Source organism: Homarus americanus, unplaced genomic scaffold (genome assembly GCF_018991925.1).
Source record: "Homarus americanus isolate GMGI-L3 unplaced genomic scaffold, GMGI_Hamer_2.0 scaffold21353, whole genome shotgun sequence".
Lineage (NCBI taxonomy): Eukaryota > Metazoa > Arthropoda > Malacostraca > Decapoda > Nephropidae > Homarus > Homarus americanus.
This window is the reverse complement of record NW_024754247.1, coordinates 624,608-640,046: the sequence shown is the minus strand read 5'-3', so window position 1 is coordinate 640,046 and position 15,439 is coordinate 624,608. Positions and strand designations below refer to the sequence as shown.

Sequence of the window (15,439 nt, the reverse complement as noted above, 5' to 3'; positions counted from 1 at the left end):
CAAAGAGGATAAAAGGCATATGACACTAAAATACCAGCATTCTAGTTATGGTAAGACCATAAATTTTATTGCTTATCATCATCTCCTCTTCCTTCTCATGCATATGCATTTTTCTTTTAGCTATTCAGCATGCCTAAAGGATATCAGGATTTTGATGTCTCCATACTGTCACATTCACTGTTAGTATGTGCATTAATTTTAGTGATTTTACTCATTCTAAATACAGTATATATTTTCATGATGTACATGACTGTGAAAAACAAATACTTTCTATGTCAAAACATTTATAAAAAGCACATTTATATACTGTACTATAATTTTAATACAAAAGGTTTAAAAGCTACACAATATTTTAAGAAAAGTCTATGTAAGGATATACTGTACTCAACTAGCATTCATATAAATTTATTCATCTTACCAACAGTGGTGTATCTGACAAACGTCTCTTGGTTTTCAATCATGGTGTCGACAGCTAACTTCTCCGAGTAATGCGCAGTGATGATAGCAATTGTGGGTTGCTTGTTTGTTGTTATTGTTGGCATCTGTCTCACAACCTATAAAAAGTCGCAGTAACCTACAGTATACTTCTTTCTATAATTAAAGCCAGTTGTTTTTTATATAAAATATTTAATTTTCTTCCTAAAAATTCTTTATCCTATACAGCAAGGTCCCACTGAATGAGTAACAAATGCATGAGAATTTGGTTTACCAACCTCAGTGTTTTACAGTATGAAAAATCAATGAGCGAACTTCTATTCAGTTAAATGAGCAAAATTATGTGTGAACCAGCTCACATTATCATTCATGGAATGGGACTAGTCATATTTTGTCATTGGCTGAGCAGCCAGCTAAGTTAGTGCATTCGTAGACTTGTTTTCAATGCAGTATAGTCTCGATTTAAACGGATTTCCTTTACGCGGTTGGTCATTTACGCGGCACCTGGCCAGACCGGCAATTATTAGTTATGCAGTACATTCCACCATTTACGCGGGAAGCAGCGGGGGCAGGGTGCGCGCTAGGTCGTCCAGTCAACAAAACATTACCAAGTTCTTCACCCGCCACGCACCACAGCCAGCCCAAGTCAGTGATAGTGAGGATATGGACTTTGAGGGGTTTGACAAAGAGGTCCTGCAAGCCTCTGTGGTGGATTGTGATACAGGTGATACAAGTGATACAGGTGAGGGCCAATAATCTGCCCTCTGCCTCGGAACCAACCCCCCATCCCCGTGTGCCCAGCCATCTCTTCTACTAACGTAAGAGCTAAAAACCCTAATATTATTGATACAGTAGTACCCCGATTTACACGGTCAATTGAACCCACAGGGTACCGCGTGAAAACCGCGTTAAGTGAGCAACAGAACATATGGGATTAATTCCAATAGAGACTGGCCCGATCCCCAAACTTCACTTTTTCCGACACAATACCTATGTTGTAGTAAAAATAACATCTTAATTTTATGATGGTATGCATACACAATTAATATTTAAGAGAAATACAGTCGCCAGGTTAATGTCCATTCAAATAATGGACTCAAATCCCTCTCTCTTCCCCTCTTCCCAGCTCACTGGCTCCTACCTCTCTGAGAAATGTTTGGGTGAAAACACTAGATTTAACGTATAGTAATAAATAATACCTCAAACTAAAGTTAGGATAATATAATTGACATTTCTGGATTCCTTGCAGGTCAGGGAATATTTTGAATGTAAACTTCATATATTTTGCACAAAAGATAAAATATTTGCTTTGTGTAAACCAAATTATTACATTAGATCTAAAATTTTTATGTCTAATGCAAAATCCATGATGTTTTTATTCAAAATGATCATCATATTGTAAGAATTCCAACAATGTAAATTATATTCTGGCCGGGTAATTTGTATGAATTTTATGAGCTCAATAAAAAATTATACTTCACCCGCATATATGAGTAGATGCACCGCATAAAATGAAATTTCGGTTCTGGCTAGGTATCGCGTAAATGTAGAATCACGTAAAGCGAAACCGCGTAAATCGGGGTATTACTGTATTTCTCTTAAATATTAATTGGGTGCATACCATCATAAAATTAAGATGTTATTTTTACTACAACGTTCGTATTGTGTCGGAAAAAGGGTAGTCTGGGGGTCAGCCCAGTCTCTATTTCAATTAATTCCATATGTTCTGTTATTTTGTTTACACGTTTCTCGTTTTACGCGGACCTCCACAGGTTTAATTGAACGCGTAAACCGAGACTATACTGAACTCTGATGTTAAGTCAGTGGCAGGCTGATCCGGCTTGGCTAGCCAATAAGCCAAGACAACTTGGCGGCATTTATTTATCGTCGATTTCTTTGATGCTAGACCAACACAATGAGCATTCATCTTCAGATCTACTAAGTACAGTATTGTATACTGTACAAAATCTGGTTACATTAAGTTATAAGTTTGAAATTCTTTGAGCTGGACGTGCATCTACGTATATACCCAGAATCATGGGGGGGTTTGGGGTAAAAAGAATTGGGGCTGGAACATGTCTCGGGATCCTATGGGAAAATGGGTCCCATTAAATGAGAATTCCCCTAATGAGTACTTTTCAAGATGGCATATCCCTCATTAAGCAGGATCTTACTGTACTTCATAATTCATTCACTTGCTTCTCCTAATAAAATCACACTTCATTCCATTTCTTCTCAAACAACTAATTTCCTTTCTTTCACTTTAATGAAAATATAGTACATCCAGAGGCAAGGTAAACATTGCTTACCGTATCATTAAAGGTTTTCTTGGTAAAGATTTAGTTTCTCAACTTAATTATATTTTTATCTTTAATAAATAAAATTCAATCCAAATTTTTTTTAAATTAAGTGAATCCAGTTTAAACCTGCATTGGAAACTTCCTAAACAGGTGTTTGTAACTGCCAGTTGTGTAATGGAAGGATTTGCATCCATTTCCTCAGTCCTACACTTGCATGGGTAACTAATGGTTGACGTAGGATGAAAGCTATTACTAGTACGGTAATTTATTTACACCGAAACATTTCCTCTTGTATCCAAATAACATGATTCGGACCAACCCAATACAGAAATATCTCCATTAGCCTGAATCCCTCAAATCCGGAATTCTCCGATGCCTGGAATTGAAATTTTCTTGAAAAATTTTTCCCAAAGCTGTAATTTTCTGGAAAATTCCAGCTTTTGGAACAATTTTCCGAGGGGCACACTTTCCAGAAAATTCCTTGGATGGGGGAGTATTTTCCGGGGTTGAGAGATGAAAATCAGGAGCATTTTCCAAACATTCCCGGAACATTTTCCATTACCCGGAAAATTCCAGAAAACTCTGGGGATGAGGGTATTTTCCGGCTTTGAGAGATGATGTAATGCACAATTTCTGGAACTTCTGAGAAAATTTTTCCATTACCAGGAAAATTCTGGGGTTGAGGGATTTTTTCCGTCTTTGGGAAAGTCATCTTGTTATCTGGAAATCTCTCATTCTCAGAAGTGCTCTGCACCAATTGTTCCGGCTAACAGAGATATCACTATAGCTACCATGAAGAACACTCAGACCCAGAAATTTACCTTTATGATAATTATTGACCCTATACTATTTTTTCCAGTATGTAATTTCCTGAACTGCATTTAAAGTAGAATGGGAAGCCAACTTTTGGGTTCAGGCGGGATCAGTTTTCAGTAAGGTTTTCGAGAGTAGAGAGGAAAGACATTATTAATTACTGTATCTTCTACATTTTTTTCACCCTCAACCTATGATGCAGTTGCAGATTAGTCAATCATTATACTCATTACACTGTATTGCTATATACTTTCTTTTGAGTTAGGTAGTGGTCTGCCATGCTGTCAAGAAGAATAGTTCTGTTTGTTTTATTTGTTTGTTCAGGCTGCTTACCTTTGAAATTTCATCATGCCACACATCTGAGTATAACTACACAATCTTCTCACCAATTATTTATAATCTTCTAATCCAACAGAACATAACCTCCGTATATTGTACCTTATATAGCGTGTGTTCCTCTAAACCTGACTAAATAACAACTTCCTCCACCATTATATTTCCACATTCACTTCATCTCTTAGAATACTGTCCTATATTTCAGCAGTTCAGGGACAGATCCAGGAATATCAAAATGGAAGTGGGGGGGGGTCTAAGAAGTTGTGGGTGGGGGAACATGGCAAGCACAGCAAACCCACCCAGCTGGGGAGTTTTGGCAGGGTGCTGTAAGCCCCCCAGAAATTTTTGTGAAATCTGACCAATATCATGGGCATTTTGAAGCCATGTGCACTTGATATTAGGAGATATTTTGAGATCAATATTAATTATTTTCACTATACAAAAATGCCTGAGTACAATACAGTACTGCATTAAAGAAAAAGTATTGGAATTTTTTTTATGAAAGTGTGGGTGTCCAGTCCCCAGAACACCCCTGCAGTTTTTCTTACTGTAAGTCCCTGTCAATAAAATGGTTGGCCTTACTAGTGTACAGACAATCATAAGGGAGAGTGCAAACAGTCAAAAGACAATTTTTAATCAAGGTGGCTTCAATTCTCTCAACGCTGGTATCCTCAAATTTTCAAATACTGTATAAACACTAAAAGCCGATACAGTCACGTACCTTAAATTACCATACTATTATTTTTTACATTTCTATTATTCATACATACTTAGTCAATGTTTTCCCAATTTTACTTGTTAATATTTTTCCCATATGTGATTAGTTACATCATTTACTGAAACAATTCCTAACAACTGGGACATAATTTTAAAGCTACTGTATTGTAGACTAACTGCTTGTGGCTGAAAATGGAAACACTATTACACAAGTACTGATATACCTATATATATTTTCTTCATGCTTTTGTACTCATATTTACACTAGCTACATACTATATTAGGGTTTACCTCACATTTTTAAGCCATACTTTTTTCATTTAACTGGATGGAATAAATTAGTAACACGAATGAGACAGAAATTCTTCACATTGTCCTTAAAATTATTTCACTAAAACACTTGTTTTCAAACCTTAACATCCGTTTCATTTTGTACAACACGTGTGAAGCAGCCTGGAGCCATAGGTTTGATCAGACCCTTCTGTGTCAGTGCTGCAATGAACAGCTCTACATCTTCCAATGATGCTGAAGCTCGCCTGGAGAACAAATTTGTGTATTATATGATGTCCACTGAATTTCTCAATTGAAATGCTATATGCCTCTCAGCTGATGCTCAAAGGACCCTTAGCTTGGCACTCATACAATGTCACTTAGACTATTCCTGCTCGTCATGGTACTCTGCCCTAACAAAGAAGCTAAAATCCAAGCTCCATATAATTCAAAACAAGGCGGTGATGTTCAATCTTGACATGAATGCAAGAGATCACAATGATCACAAAGTTCTTCAATCACTGAACACATTAAGTGTGACAGAATGAGTAAAGTGACCGAGGCTGAATCACGATTACAGGATTTTCAATGGACTGTGCCCAGAGTATCTAACAACAAACTTTGTAAGGATTAGGAATATGAACCTGGAAGGCACTAGAGGGAGTGAACATAATTTTATGGTACAGTACTTGGTGTCTGCAGTCAGGCAAAAAAACATTTTCTTCTTTACTTCCAGAAGAGATTGGAACAAGTTACCAGACCAAATCAAAACCAGTTATGGCATTAAGCAATTCAAAGCTAAAACAAAGAAATACATGATAGATGAAGCTACAGCAAGAGAAAAAGAGTGAGTTTCTATATAATTAAACCATAGAATGCAGTACTGTACTGGGGTAGTGATCTGCCAGACTCAGATAGTCTATCATATGAACTTTCACAAATATTCCTGTAGACATACTATTAATGATTAGAGACCAAGTGTAAGCCTAAGCAAAGGAACCTCCTGGAAATAAGCATCTGACAACTATGTCAGCTATCCTTGGTCAAGTTGCCTTACTGTTTACCATTGTCATTTACCTGCACTGTCTCAGCACACAGGAAACTGTATATACAGTACTCCCATAAACTACGTGCACCGTATACCTACATTGTCTTTATTCATGCTGAACTGTACAACTGCATAAAGTAATAATAATAATAAGGATAACATTTACTCCGTAAAGTTGTCATACAGGTTTACAATTGGATAAGGATGTTTATAAACTACAGTATGTCCAATTGCCAACAAAATTAATACTATATTAGCTACTTATACATTAAAATAAAAGGCTGGCAAGATATACTATAACAAGCTGTAATTATTATTGGAAACACCATTTCTTGTCTAATCAGTGAAGTTAAACAACATTGGGTTTGATTAGTACTGTACTTGCACGAGTGACCGCCTGGCACTAAAAGCACCAGATGCTGCTGGCATAAGGACTCTACTGGAAACAAGTCTCTAATGGCTTTGTCAACTGACCCTGGTCAAATTAAATTAATAATAATTACTGTATTATTATTATTGTTATTATTATTATTATTATTTTTTTTTTTTTACAATACAGTATGTTTGATATCTACAAGACTAGTTGGACTTATGAACAAGCCTCAGAAATGTAACTCGTTTGTAAGTAGAGGAGCACCAGTATTTTGAGATTCTATAAGGCAAATTTGTGGAGTTTATAGTACGGTAAATAGCATTTCTCACCTGTAAACGTAAACATATCCACACACTAATCAAAAAGTTTTTACAAAATAATCAAATCTATTATTGTACAGTACTGTCTGTACTCACTTGGCCATATCGTGGACAGTAATAGGGTTTGGGTATGAAGACTCAATCATTTCCAAGACTTTTTCTTCACTTAGCTCAGCCTTTTGATCCTCCACTGAAACAGATAATATATTTAAAACTTTGACAAAATCTTGGACAACAATAAAGCATATCACAAAAAGCATATAGTGATAAAATTATTTTATGAAGACTCATGGTACAGTATACGGCTTAATTAATCTAAATCATTAGGTCAATATCTATGTACAATCATCTAAAAACCGAGAGACTGCATTCAGATAAAAATGAAAAATAAAGAACTGAACATTACCAAGGCATGACTTTTAGACATGTTAATGATGGGATTCATAGTACAGTACTACCCTCTAGTACAGTACTTAAGATGATATGCTGCCCTTGTGTATTGGTTACTAAAACAGCAGTAAATTAACTATTTTTTCTTATATTTTTTAAGTTTGGGAGAAAATACAAAGAGGCATTAATGAGCATTTAGCCTTACTATAACCCCTTATCGAGATGCAGTTACCCTAATACAGGCTTTAGAAGACCTGAACCATCATCTCTATCACAGATTACAGCCATTTTCCACACTTAAGGGGTTGACCATCTGGGATAAACACTGAATTCCAAGGCATGAGAGGAAATGGAATGAGAAATGATGACAGTACATAAAGTGGGAATCTTATAAATAGAACATCTGGCCGGCTTAGAACCTCTGTAATATACTGTGTTCTAAATGGATTGAATCCTATATTTGGAATAATGTCATTGGTTTACTAAAAGAATGCAGGATGGAATACAGTATCAAGAAAGATAATGTGGTGTGAAAATATCATGAAATGTCACATAGTAAAGGCCTAAAGAAAAATTTCACAAGGCAAGGTTTTAAAGCCTAATTATAAATCAATAGAATCTGTTAGACTCATTATTTCCCATCATAACAGTACAGTATATGTACAACATCTACTTAGAGCCTTCTCATTTATTAATCATGTACAGACGTATTCTTTAATCATTAAAATGGATATTTTATGAAGTCATCAATTAAGAGTTATTCTACATAAATTTGACTTATATGTAAAACTTAATAAAAATGACAGTAACTGAATTGCTATAATAGGTAAAGATGTCTTTTATAATATTTCTGTATACTAAAGACTTGCTGAACAATCAAAACACACACACACACACATTGCTATACGTTATAAGTAATACTGTTTACGGAAAATTTGAAGAAAAAAATTAGCATGTTAGATCTCAAAACCTTTGATATAAATCTAAAGTTCAACGACAATTACATAAAAAACAAAACTCAATAAACAATATATAAAACACCAAAAATACACAAAATAAAATGTCAGCATTTGAAATACATGTACATATGTGAAATAATAAAAAAAAATCTCCTTTCCAAATAAAAAAATAATCTACCAGAAATTACTAGACAAATTAGATAAATTCAATAATTTAGTAAAGGGTAGAGAAAAAAAACTGCACACTATTAAAGCAGTGATACAAGAGACACACCAAAACACGGTAATACGGGGTATAAGTATTGCAGCCATTTATCCAAGATGACGACAATTAAATCCAGGCATTAAACACTTAAGAACAAGTACCAGTAATAACCTGTATACAATGTGCAGGCAGGAATAATTCAAGTTAAATACATTAGTCTTAAATAATCATAATAAAATAATATTAATGATCATATGAATGATAATGGAATGTTGTGTCAGTCACAACCTTGAATAAATCAACTGCAAAGAAGTTAGTGGGTTGTAATGCAGGTAGTGAAGAGCACCTGTGTCAGGTTCACTGCATCCCACCGTGTACAGAACGACACCTGGCCTGGCTGAAGACAAGCCCCAAAACATGTCAACAAATAATGTTGTTTTTCATAAATATTTTGATATTTGTTTTCTGAATATATATATATATATATATATATATATATATATATATATATATATATATATATATATATATATATATATATATATATATATATATATATATATATATATAATATATATATATATATATATATACTAGTCATATCAGAAGTTTTAAACAGATTAGCATACCAACCAAGACACACATACAGGTATCTTACAAAATTATTACACTTACATCAGACTACAAATAAACAATAAAAAAGTATTGGTTATCATCACTCACGATATCTATTTTAGGCCTTCAATATCTCCAAAGCATTCAACAGGGTATGCTCAGGCTATTGCTTTCTAATGTTCGCTCCTAAGCTCATTTTTTTATGTTCTTTAATTTACATTCACATATGTACCCAATCATTCCACCTTGGAGGTGGTTGATGGTTTGACTGCTTCATCAACATCGCTGTCCTATAATTTTCTGTCCTTTTACCTCCCCTCTTACTTGTCTCTACAGTAGATCTTCTCTTCTCAATCTCTAACCCTACTCACTCTTATGGTGACACCTACACCCTGCAGTTATCATCTCACTTTGTTTTCCAGCTAATTCTAGGGCTTACTTATCTTTTTCTCTTAATATAAATTTGTGCAGCATCTCTGGTTGGGGAAACTGTAATTTAGTTGTTTAATAGTTCAAAATCCAGTATCTGCCTTTATCTCTACTAAATTTCATACATTTTGAAACCTTGATTAGAAAAACATTTCATATCACCCAAATAACAGTGTGAACATGCAAGGAGTCACTGTAACTTTTATGTTATCATGGCATTTCCATAACTTAGCAAAATCTGCTTCTCAAAAGCTTGGGGTACTGTACAAGCCATACAGTTTTTTTTTCTTGAACAGCTAATTTATATATAAAAAGCCCCCATATGAACCTAAGGGGAATACTGGTTCTCTTATTTACTTACCAGATAAGGTGGAAACAAAGGCTTTCTACTTCATTGAATCTTTTACTATAACTACCCCTCATTCATCCGTTTCAACGTTGATGCTCATTCTCTCTCTCTCTATTTGAATACAAAGATATAAAAATGCTTCTTCAACTGTATAAACCTCAAGTAGTGCATCTCAGTCTGGATTACTGTATACAGGCATGGAACCCTACCTCCAGAAAGATCTAACATCACTAAAAAAGGTCTAACACAGAACAACTAAGATGATTCCAGAACTATGTAATCTCAGCTATCCAAGTAGACTGAAGGCCTTACGATTAACAACCCACAAGACACAATAGAGCAGATCTCGTGGAAACATTCAAAATCCTGAAAAGGACGGAAAACATGAACCCAGGACATTTCTTTGTGATGCCGCACACCACCAACACGAAATGACATAACTAGAATCTCGCCAAGCTATCACATAGAACAAATATAAGGAACTACTTTTCACATAAAAGGTGGTAGGTCTATGGAACAGTCAACGAGCCCAAGCTGTGGAATCATGAACAGTACATGTACTGGGCTTCAAACATCCTGAGAAAAAATTATCAAGAACAATGGAGGGATCCTTTAGAGGCCACTGGCTTCCTTCCCTCAGCATGGCCACCTCTAGTGGGTGACCATTAGGTAAATAAGTTATTATATTGATCATGCTCTCGAGAGTTGTATGCGCTTACAAAAGCCATCCTGTGACATAAGAGTGGTTGCTTCCCCTTACAACTATACAGTACAGTATTGTTTAGTCCAGCCACTCAAGGATAATTTAATCAACTTTACTGCAATTCCTCTTTTCCCTTTACAGTACCGGTATTGCCAAGCTACTTCTTTTCTATCCTACAGCAATCTGTACCTATTCACAGTTGGGAGAAATGGGGGTGCCCTATGCATGAGCTACAGTATCCACTTGGCTATCAAATCCCTGTTGAAAAGTACAAAGAGAAAAAGAAAGAGCAATCTAAATGGAAGCAAAAACTAGTCTCACATTTGCAAACTAAAAAACAGAAATAATATTATACGTACAGTATTATCTAACATGTAACTGCATAAAACAGCATCTGCATATCACTCACCTTAGCCTCTCCTCTCCCTCAAATAAAATCTAATGGTGAACACCCATATTGGTTTCTGCACTTCACAATTGACATTTCAACCACAACAATTCTAACATCAAGAGAAAATGGAAAACAATGTTGAAATTTTGAGATTATTTCACGCACCAAACTGAATGCCTAATACCCTGTACTGTACTAAAGTTTACTGTAATCATACACTTCTGAATGAGTAATGTCGCAAAACCATCCACTACAATGTTGACCTAAGTAAACTGATAAGGGCCTAATAGTTTTTCCAACATGAGAACATAGGAGTCCCAAGACTGCCACATCAGGGGCATATCCAGGAATATCAAAAGAGGGGGGTCCAAGAAGTTGTGGGTGGGGGAACTTGGCAAGCACAACGAGCCCATTCAGCTGGGGTTTTTGGGGGAGGGCGCTGTAATCCCCGGTGATTTATTTTTAAATCTAACCAATATTATGGGCATTTTGAGGCCATTTTGAAGCTATCTGCACTGGATATTAGGAGATATTCTGAGATCAGTAGTAAATACTTTTAACTACAGTATATAAAAGTGTCTGAGTAAAATGCTACATTAAAGAAAAAGTATTGGAATTTTCTTATGAAAAGTGGGGGTCTGGACCCCCAGGACCCCACTCCCTGGATCTGCCCCTGCACATCTATCACTCGATTCTCTGTAATTATTTAAGTTCAGTTTAAGTCATAACCACAAATAATAGATTGACTGTCTAGTTTTTTGGAGGATAGAAACAAAAATGGTAGGATGGTATGGGGTGGGATCAGACATATTACCATATTGTACAGTATGTCTAGCGTTCAGAAAAATTGCACATATGGCAGCCCAGGTGATGGCGAGATCCCTGTGGTATGATACTCGGAGGTGGCCTGTCTGTGAGAGAAAGAGGGGGTCCCTTTTCTTTGAATTTTTTTTAAAAAGATAAATTAACATTTTGTTCAATCCAGAATGTGACGTCTAGCTTTATCCCTAGGTATGTAAATGCCTAGCATTAACTCACCAGGCCAACATACAGGCAATTAAAACATCTAATAATTACTTAAATACATAATTATAGGAGGACACGTCGCTACCTGGCATTTAATTGCAATTCTCAAACCCCCCTCCATCACATGCATTACTCCCGTCATTTTTCTGTTTTTGACATTTTTTCTTCAAAATAATGATGCACAGTAGTTTGTTAATATATAGTACAGTAGTATATTGTACAGTATATTTTTGTTCAATCCAGAATGCGACGCTTAGCTTATACCTATTAAATATTTCCCACTATGTCTCCGATTACCACCTTGTACCACCCAACACTTTAAGTTAACAAATAATAAGAGCCAAAATTTTATAAATAGTAATCATGCCACAGCCCATGACAAAACAGAAACAATGAATAAAGTACTGTACAGGGATAAATATGAAAAAAGGTATCATACTGATATTGTACTTTATTAAAGTTACAGTAACTTTTTTTGTAAATATCTAATGCTTGTCACATCCAGTACAGTACAGTATTTATTTTTAAAATTAAATAATTGTGGACTAAGTACCACCTGGAAGTGATATCGCTGAAGAGAGAGAAGAAACAACTAACAAATGGACAACAAAAGCATATAAGAGATGGAACTCACTAGGTCTGGTTGGGGGTTTTTCAGATTCATCAAGCTGTCTCAGTTCCACCTCTGTCTTGCTGAGCATTTTATACTTGTGTTGCATCATCTTCATTATCTTCTTGATGAAACCAACATAATCTAAAATTTAATCAAAATAATTTTATTAATGTATAAAAAAGAATAATTCAAATTACATTACTAAATTTGTCAAAGAAATGGGTGATGCAGCCCTGAACAAGACTAAAACCTACAGGATTCATCAACTGTGAACAGGAACGTCTGCATCAAGTTTGGTTGTCATTTAGCCATTATAAAAGTACTGTTTTATACAGACAGACAAATAGGTGAATGGAAGGACAACACATTTTTAGTCAGGGGATAATAGAGCAAGATCTTTAAACTCAATAGTGAAAATGCAATCAGAAAGTCTGTTTAATAATACCCTTCAGAATTACCACCTTAATGTTTTCTGCTGTGGCACAAGCTAGTCAGCCAACATGATCTACATGTTAATACCAGTATATAAATACTGTATTCAGCCACAGACCTATAAAGGGCAGCATTTTATTAGAAGAGGTAAACTCTATGCCATTAATCTCACTAGCCTTAGTCAGGCCTTATTCTTCAATTTGTTTAAGCTAAACATGTTCATGTTATTTTACCGAAAAAACTGTATACTGTATATACAGTACAGGTATATGTACCTTGAAAACACACTAAGACTTCTGATTTCTTTGAATTGATCTGTATATATCAGGATATGGGCAGTAAGACAGGAAATAACCAAGAAATTTTAAATACATGCCCAGTATTATATAAATGGAATCTCGACCAAAGGGAGTATCTGTACAGTGATCCCTCGGTTAACGAGATTTCGGTTAACGATTTACCTTCCATTAGATTCTTAACTTCGGTTAACGAGCAATCCCTCGATTAACGAGTTTTTTACGAGCCGGCTTCAACATGTTTTCGCTTGCATTTGGCGGTCCATCAGCTGTAGTATTAGTCCGCCAATATAGTAATCGGTTTTAAGACTTAAATTTCTTACTATTTTAGTAAATATCAAGAAGTTTATACTATTCAATAATTTTAAAAGTTTAATATTAAAATTTTTAGTCATTTTAACAATTATTGAACATAAATGAAGGTAAAGAAACTAGTTTCTGGCGTGCCATCCAGCCTGTTAACACACCAGACAGGCGTTAGTCTCTCTCTGTTTTCAGTGGAGGTAACATCTTGCTTGAGACTCTCTTCAACTAAATGCTTTTTTTCTGTGTTTCCAAGCAAATTATTGGTCATTTTGAAATTTATTTTACATATTGACAATATATAATGTAGTGCAGTGTTGATTTAAAGAAAATAATCTTGAATTACACCAAGAGAACTAAAATTTTATGGGTGAAATGGTGCCATGGGGTGACTTCTCTTCCACCCCAATGCCTTCTCTTCTCCCTTCTCCTCCACCCCCATTCTAATTCCCATCATCATCATCATCATCCAGGAGCCTTCTACATACACACCTCAAAGTAAGTGTACTTTACTACCTTTTTTGTTGAATTTAGGCAATTTTCGGTGAGCTGGAACCAATTACCCAAAAACCCATTGAAACAATGGTTTCGGTTAACGAGTTTTTCGGTTAACGAGCAACCTGCTGGAACGGATTGTGCTTGTTAATCGAGGGACCACTGTATACTGTACAGGTAATAATCAATTGTAAATAATGAATATAAGTTTACTGTACTGTACCTTTTGTACAGTACAGTAAGTAAAGCAAAGACTAAGAAAATTTATTTATACAAGCTAATCATAACACAAGGTATATTATAAGCACATAGAAAGAAAATTAATAAAATGAACATTCATCAAATGGTGTGACATACTGTACCTCTGGGGAATTCTAGAGGTGCTACCAACTCCTTGAAGAACTCCTGAGCACCCCTTATTCTCTCTTTTTCTGGTACACAACTTTGGAACCAAAACCTAAGTTGTCGGCTCTCTTGTGTGTGCTTCTGTGTTTGAGCATTTACCAAGAACACTTTAAACTCTAACTGCAGGTGGGCTTGTGTGTCTTCCAGGTCTTCTAAGAAAATACAGTCAACATTAGTGCTTGGTAATAATATTGGGAGACTTCAAATTTGTATTCACACTAAACATATTTACAGTACTGTACTTTCATAATTATCATGAGCATTCTTATTGTGGTATAACTTCAGATTTTCATTTAATTCAAACAGTTTTATTAAACTCACCCATGCCAAATTTAGTCCATAACACTGCCTTCTGCAATCCAACGTCTCCTTTCCCATGACCACTAAACCTATTTAAATCACCTAATCTTCTCGTCACTACTGTACTCACTTTTCTTGGTGTCCAAACATATAATGTCATTCCCATCACCAACATCCCCCTCTCTAACTGCCCCATCCCTTTCTCTCTAGTCTTTGTGCCATTACTGAAGAATTCCATTCTAATCACCACCACAACTCTACATACCCAAGGGGCCTGAGCCTTCACTACACTTGTTGGCCGACTTCCTTATTTGTGATACTCTCCAAGTTCAATTACCTTTTCAGAAAAGCCTATTGCCATTAGCCATCAACACCCTCTAAGCCCCAACTCACCAGTGCGGGTGTCTTTATTGATAACTATGCCCGAGTGCTGACCACCACCAACATGGACGTTACCCTCCTGTGACACAATTTTCCGCCGCTCCACCATAATTGTTGTTGATGTCGCCGTTTTCCCCTTCGGTGTCATCACAATTCGTTCTGTGGAAAAAAATAATAAATTAAATACAGGGTAATGCCAAAACCAGAGAATGCTATTACAGTACCTGTACTGTATTTAATAACAGGATCATAAGTCATATTGAGTTTTGGGAAATAAAATTTAATTATATGTGACCTGAACAGTAATATTAAAGAACACAAACTAAAATACTATATTGATATTGATAAATAATACACTATAGTAGGGCTGTAGGAATGGGAAGTGCTAAGTACTGTTCAGGTTAATGGAAGTACAGTATTTTAAATTACTACTGTAATAACAAGAAGGGTAACACAGTGTTGAGTTAACACAGTACTGTAGTTGATGGTAGACATTAAATATGCAAAAGCGAGTCATATTGTGGATTGTGAATGA

At 35.5% G+C, this 15,439-nt stretch overlaps 1 protein-coding gene across 4 annotated transcripts in view; it reads right to left on the bottom strand.

Moving 5' to 3' along the window:
* LOC121855722 overlaps positions 1–15,439 on the bottom strand; it is a 154,457-nt gene that overhangs the window by 26,718 nt on the left and 112,300 nt on the right. For 3 of the 4 annotated variants that reach the window (XM_042350812.1, XM_042350814.1, XM_042350815.1), the window contains exons 3-8: positions 14,917–15,063; positions 14,181–14,375; positions 12,314–12,433; positions 6,709–6,802; positions 5,014–5,137; positions 419–554 (exon numbers count right to left, since the gene is read on the bottom strand). In XM_042350812.1, coding sequence (XP_042206746.1) covers positions 419–554; positions 5,014–5,137; positions 6,709–6,802; positions 12,314–12,433; positions 14,181–14,375; positions 14,917–15,063 — 816 coding nt within the window. The remainder of the gene's footprint in view (positions 1–418; positions 555–5,013; positions 5,138–6,708; positions 6,803–12,313; positions 12,434–14,180; positions 14,376–14,916; positions 15,064–15,439) is intronic. The other variant, XM_042350813.1, reaches the window with a different exon arrangement.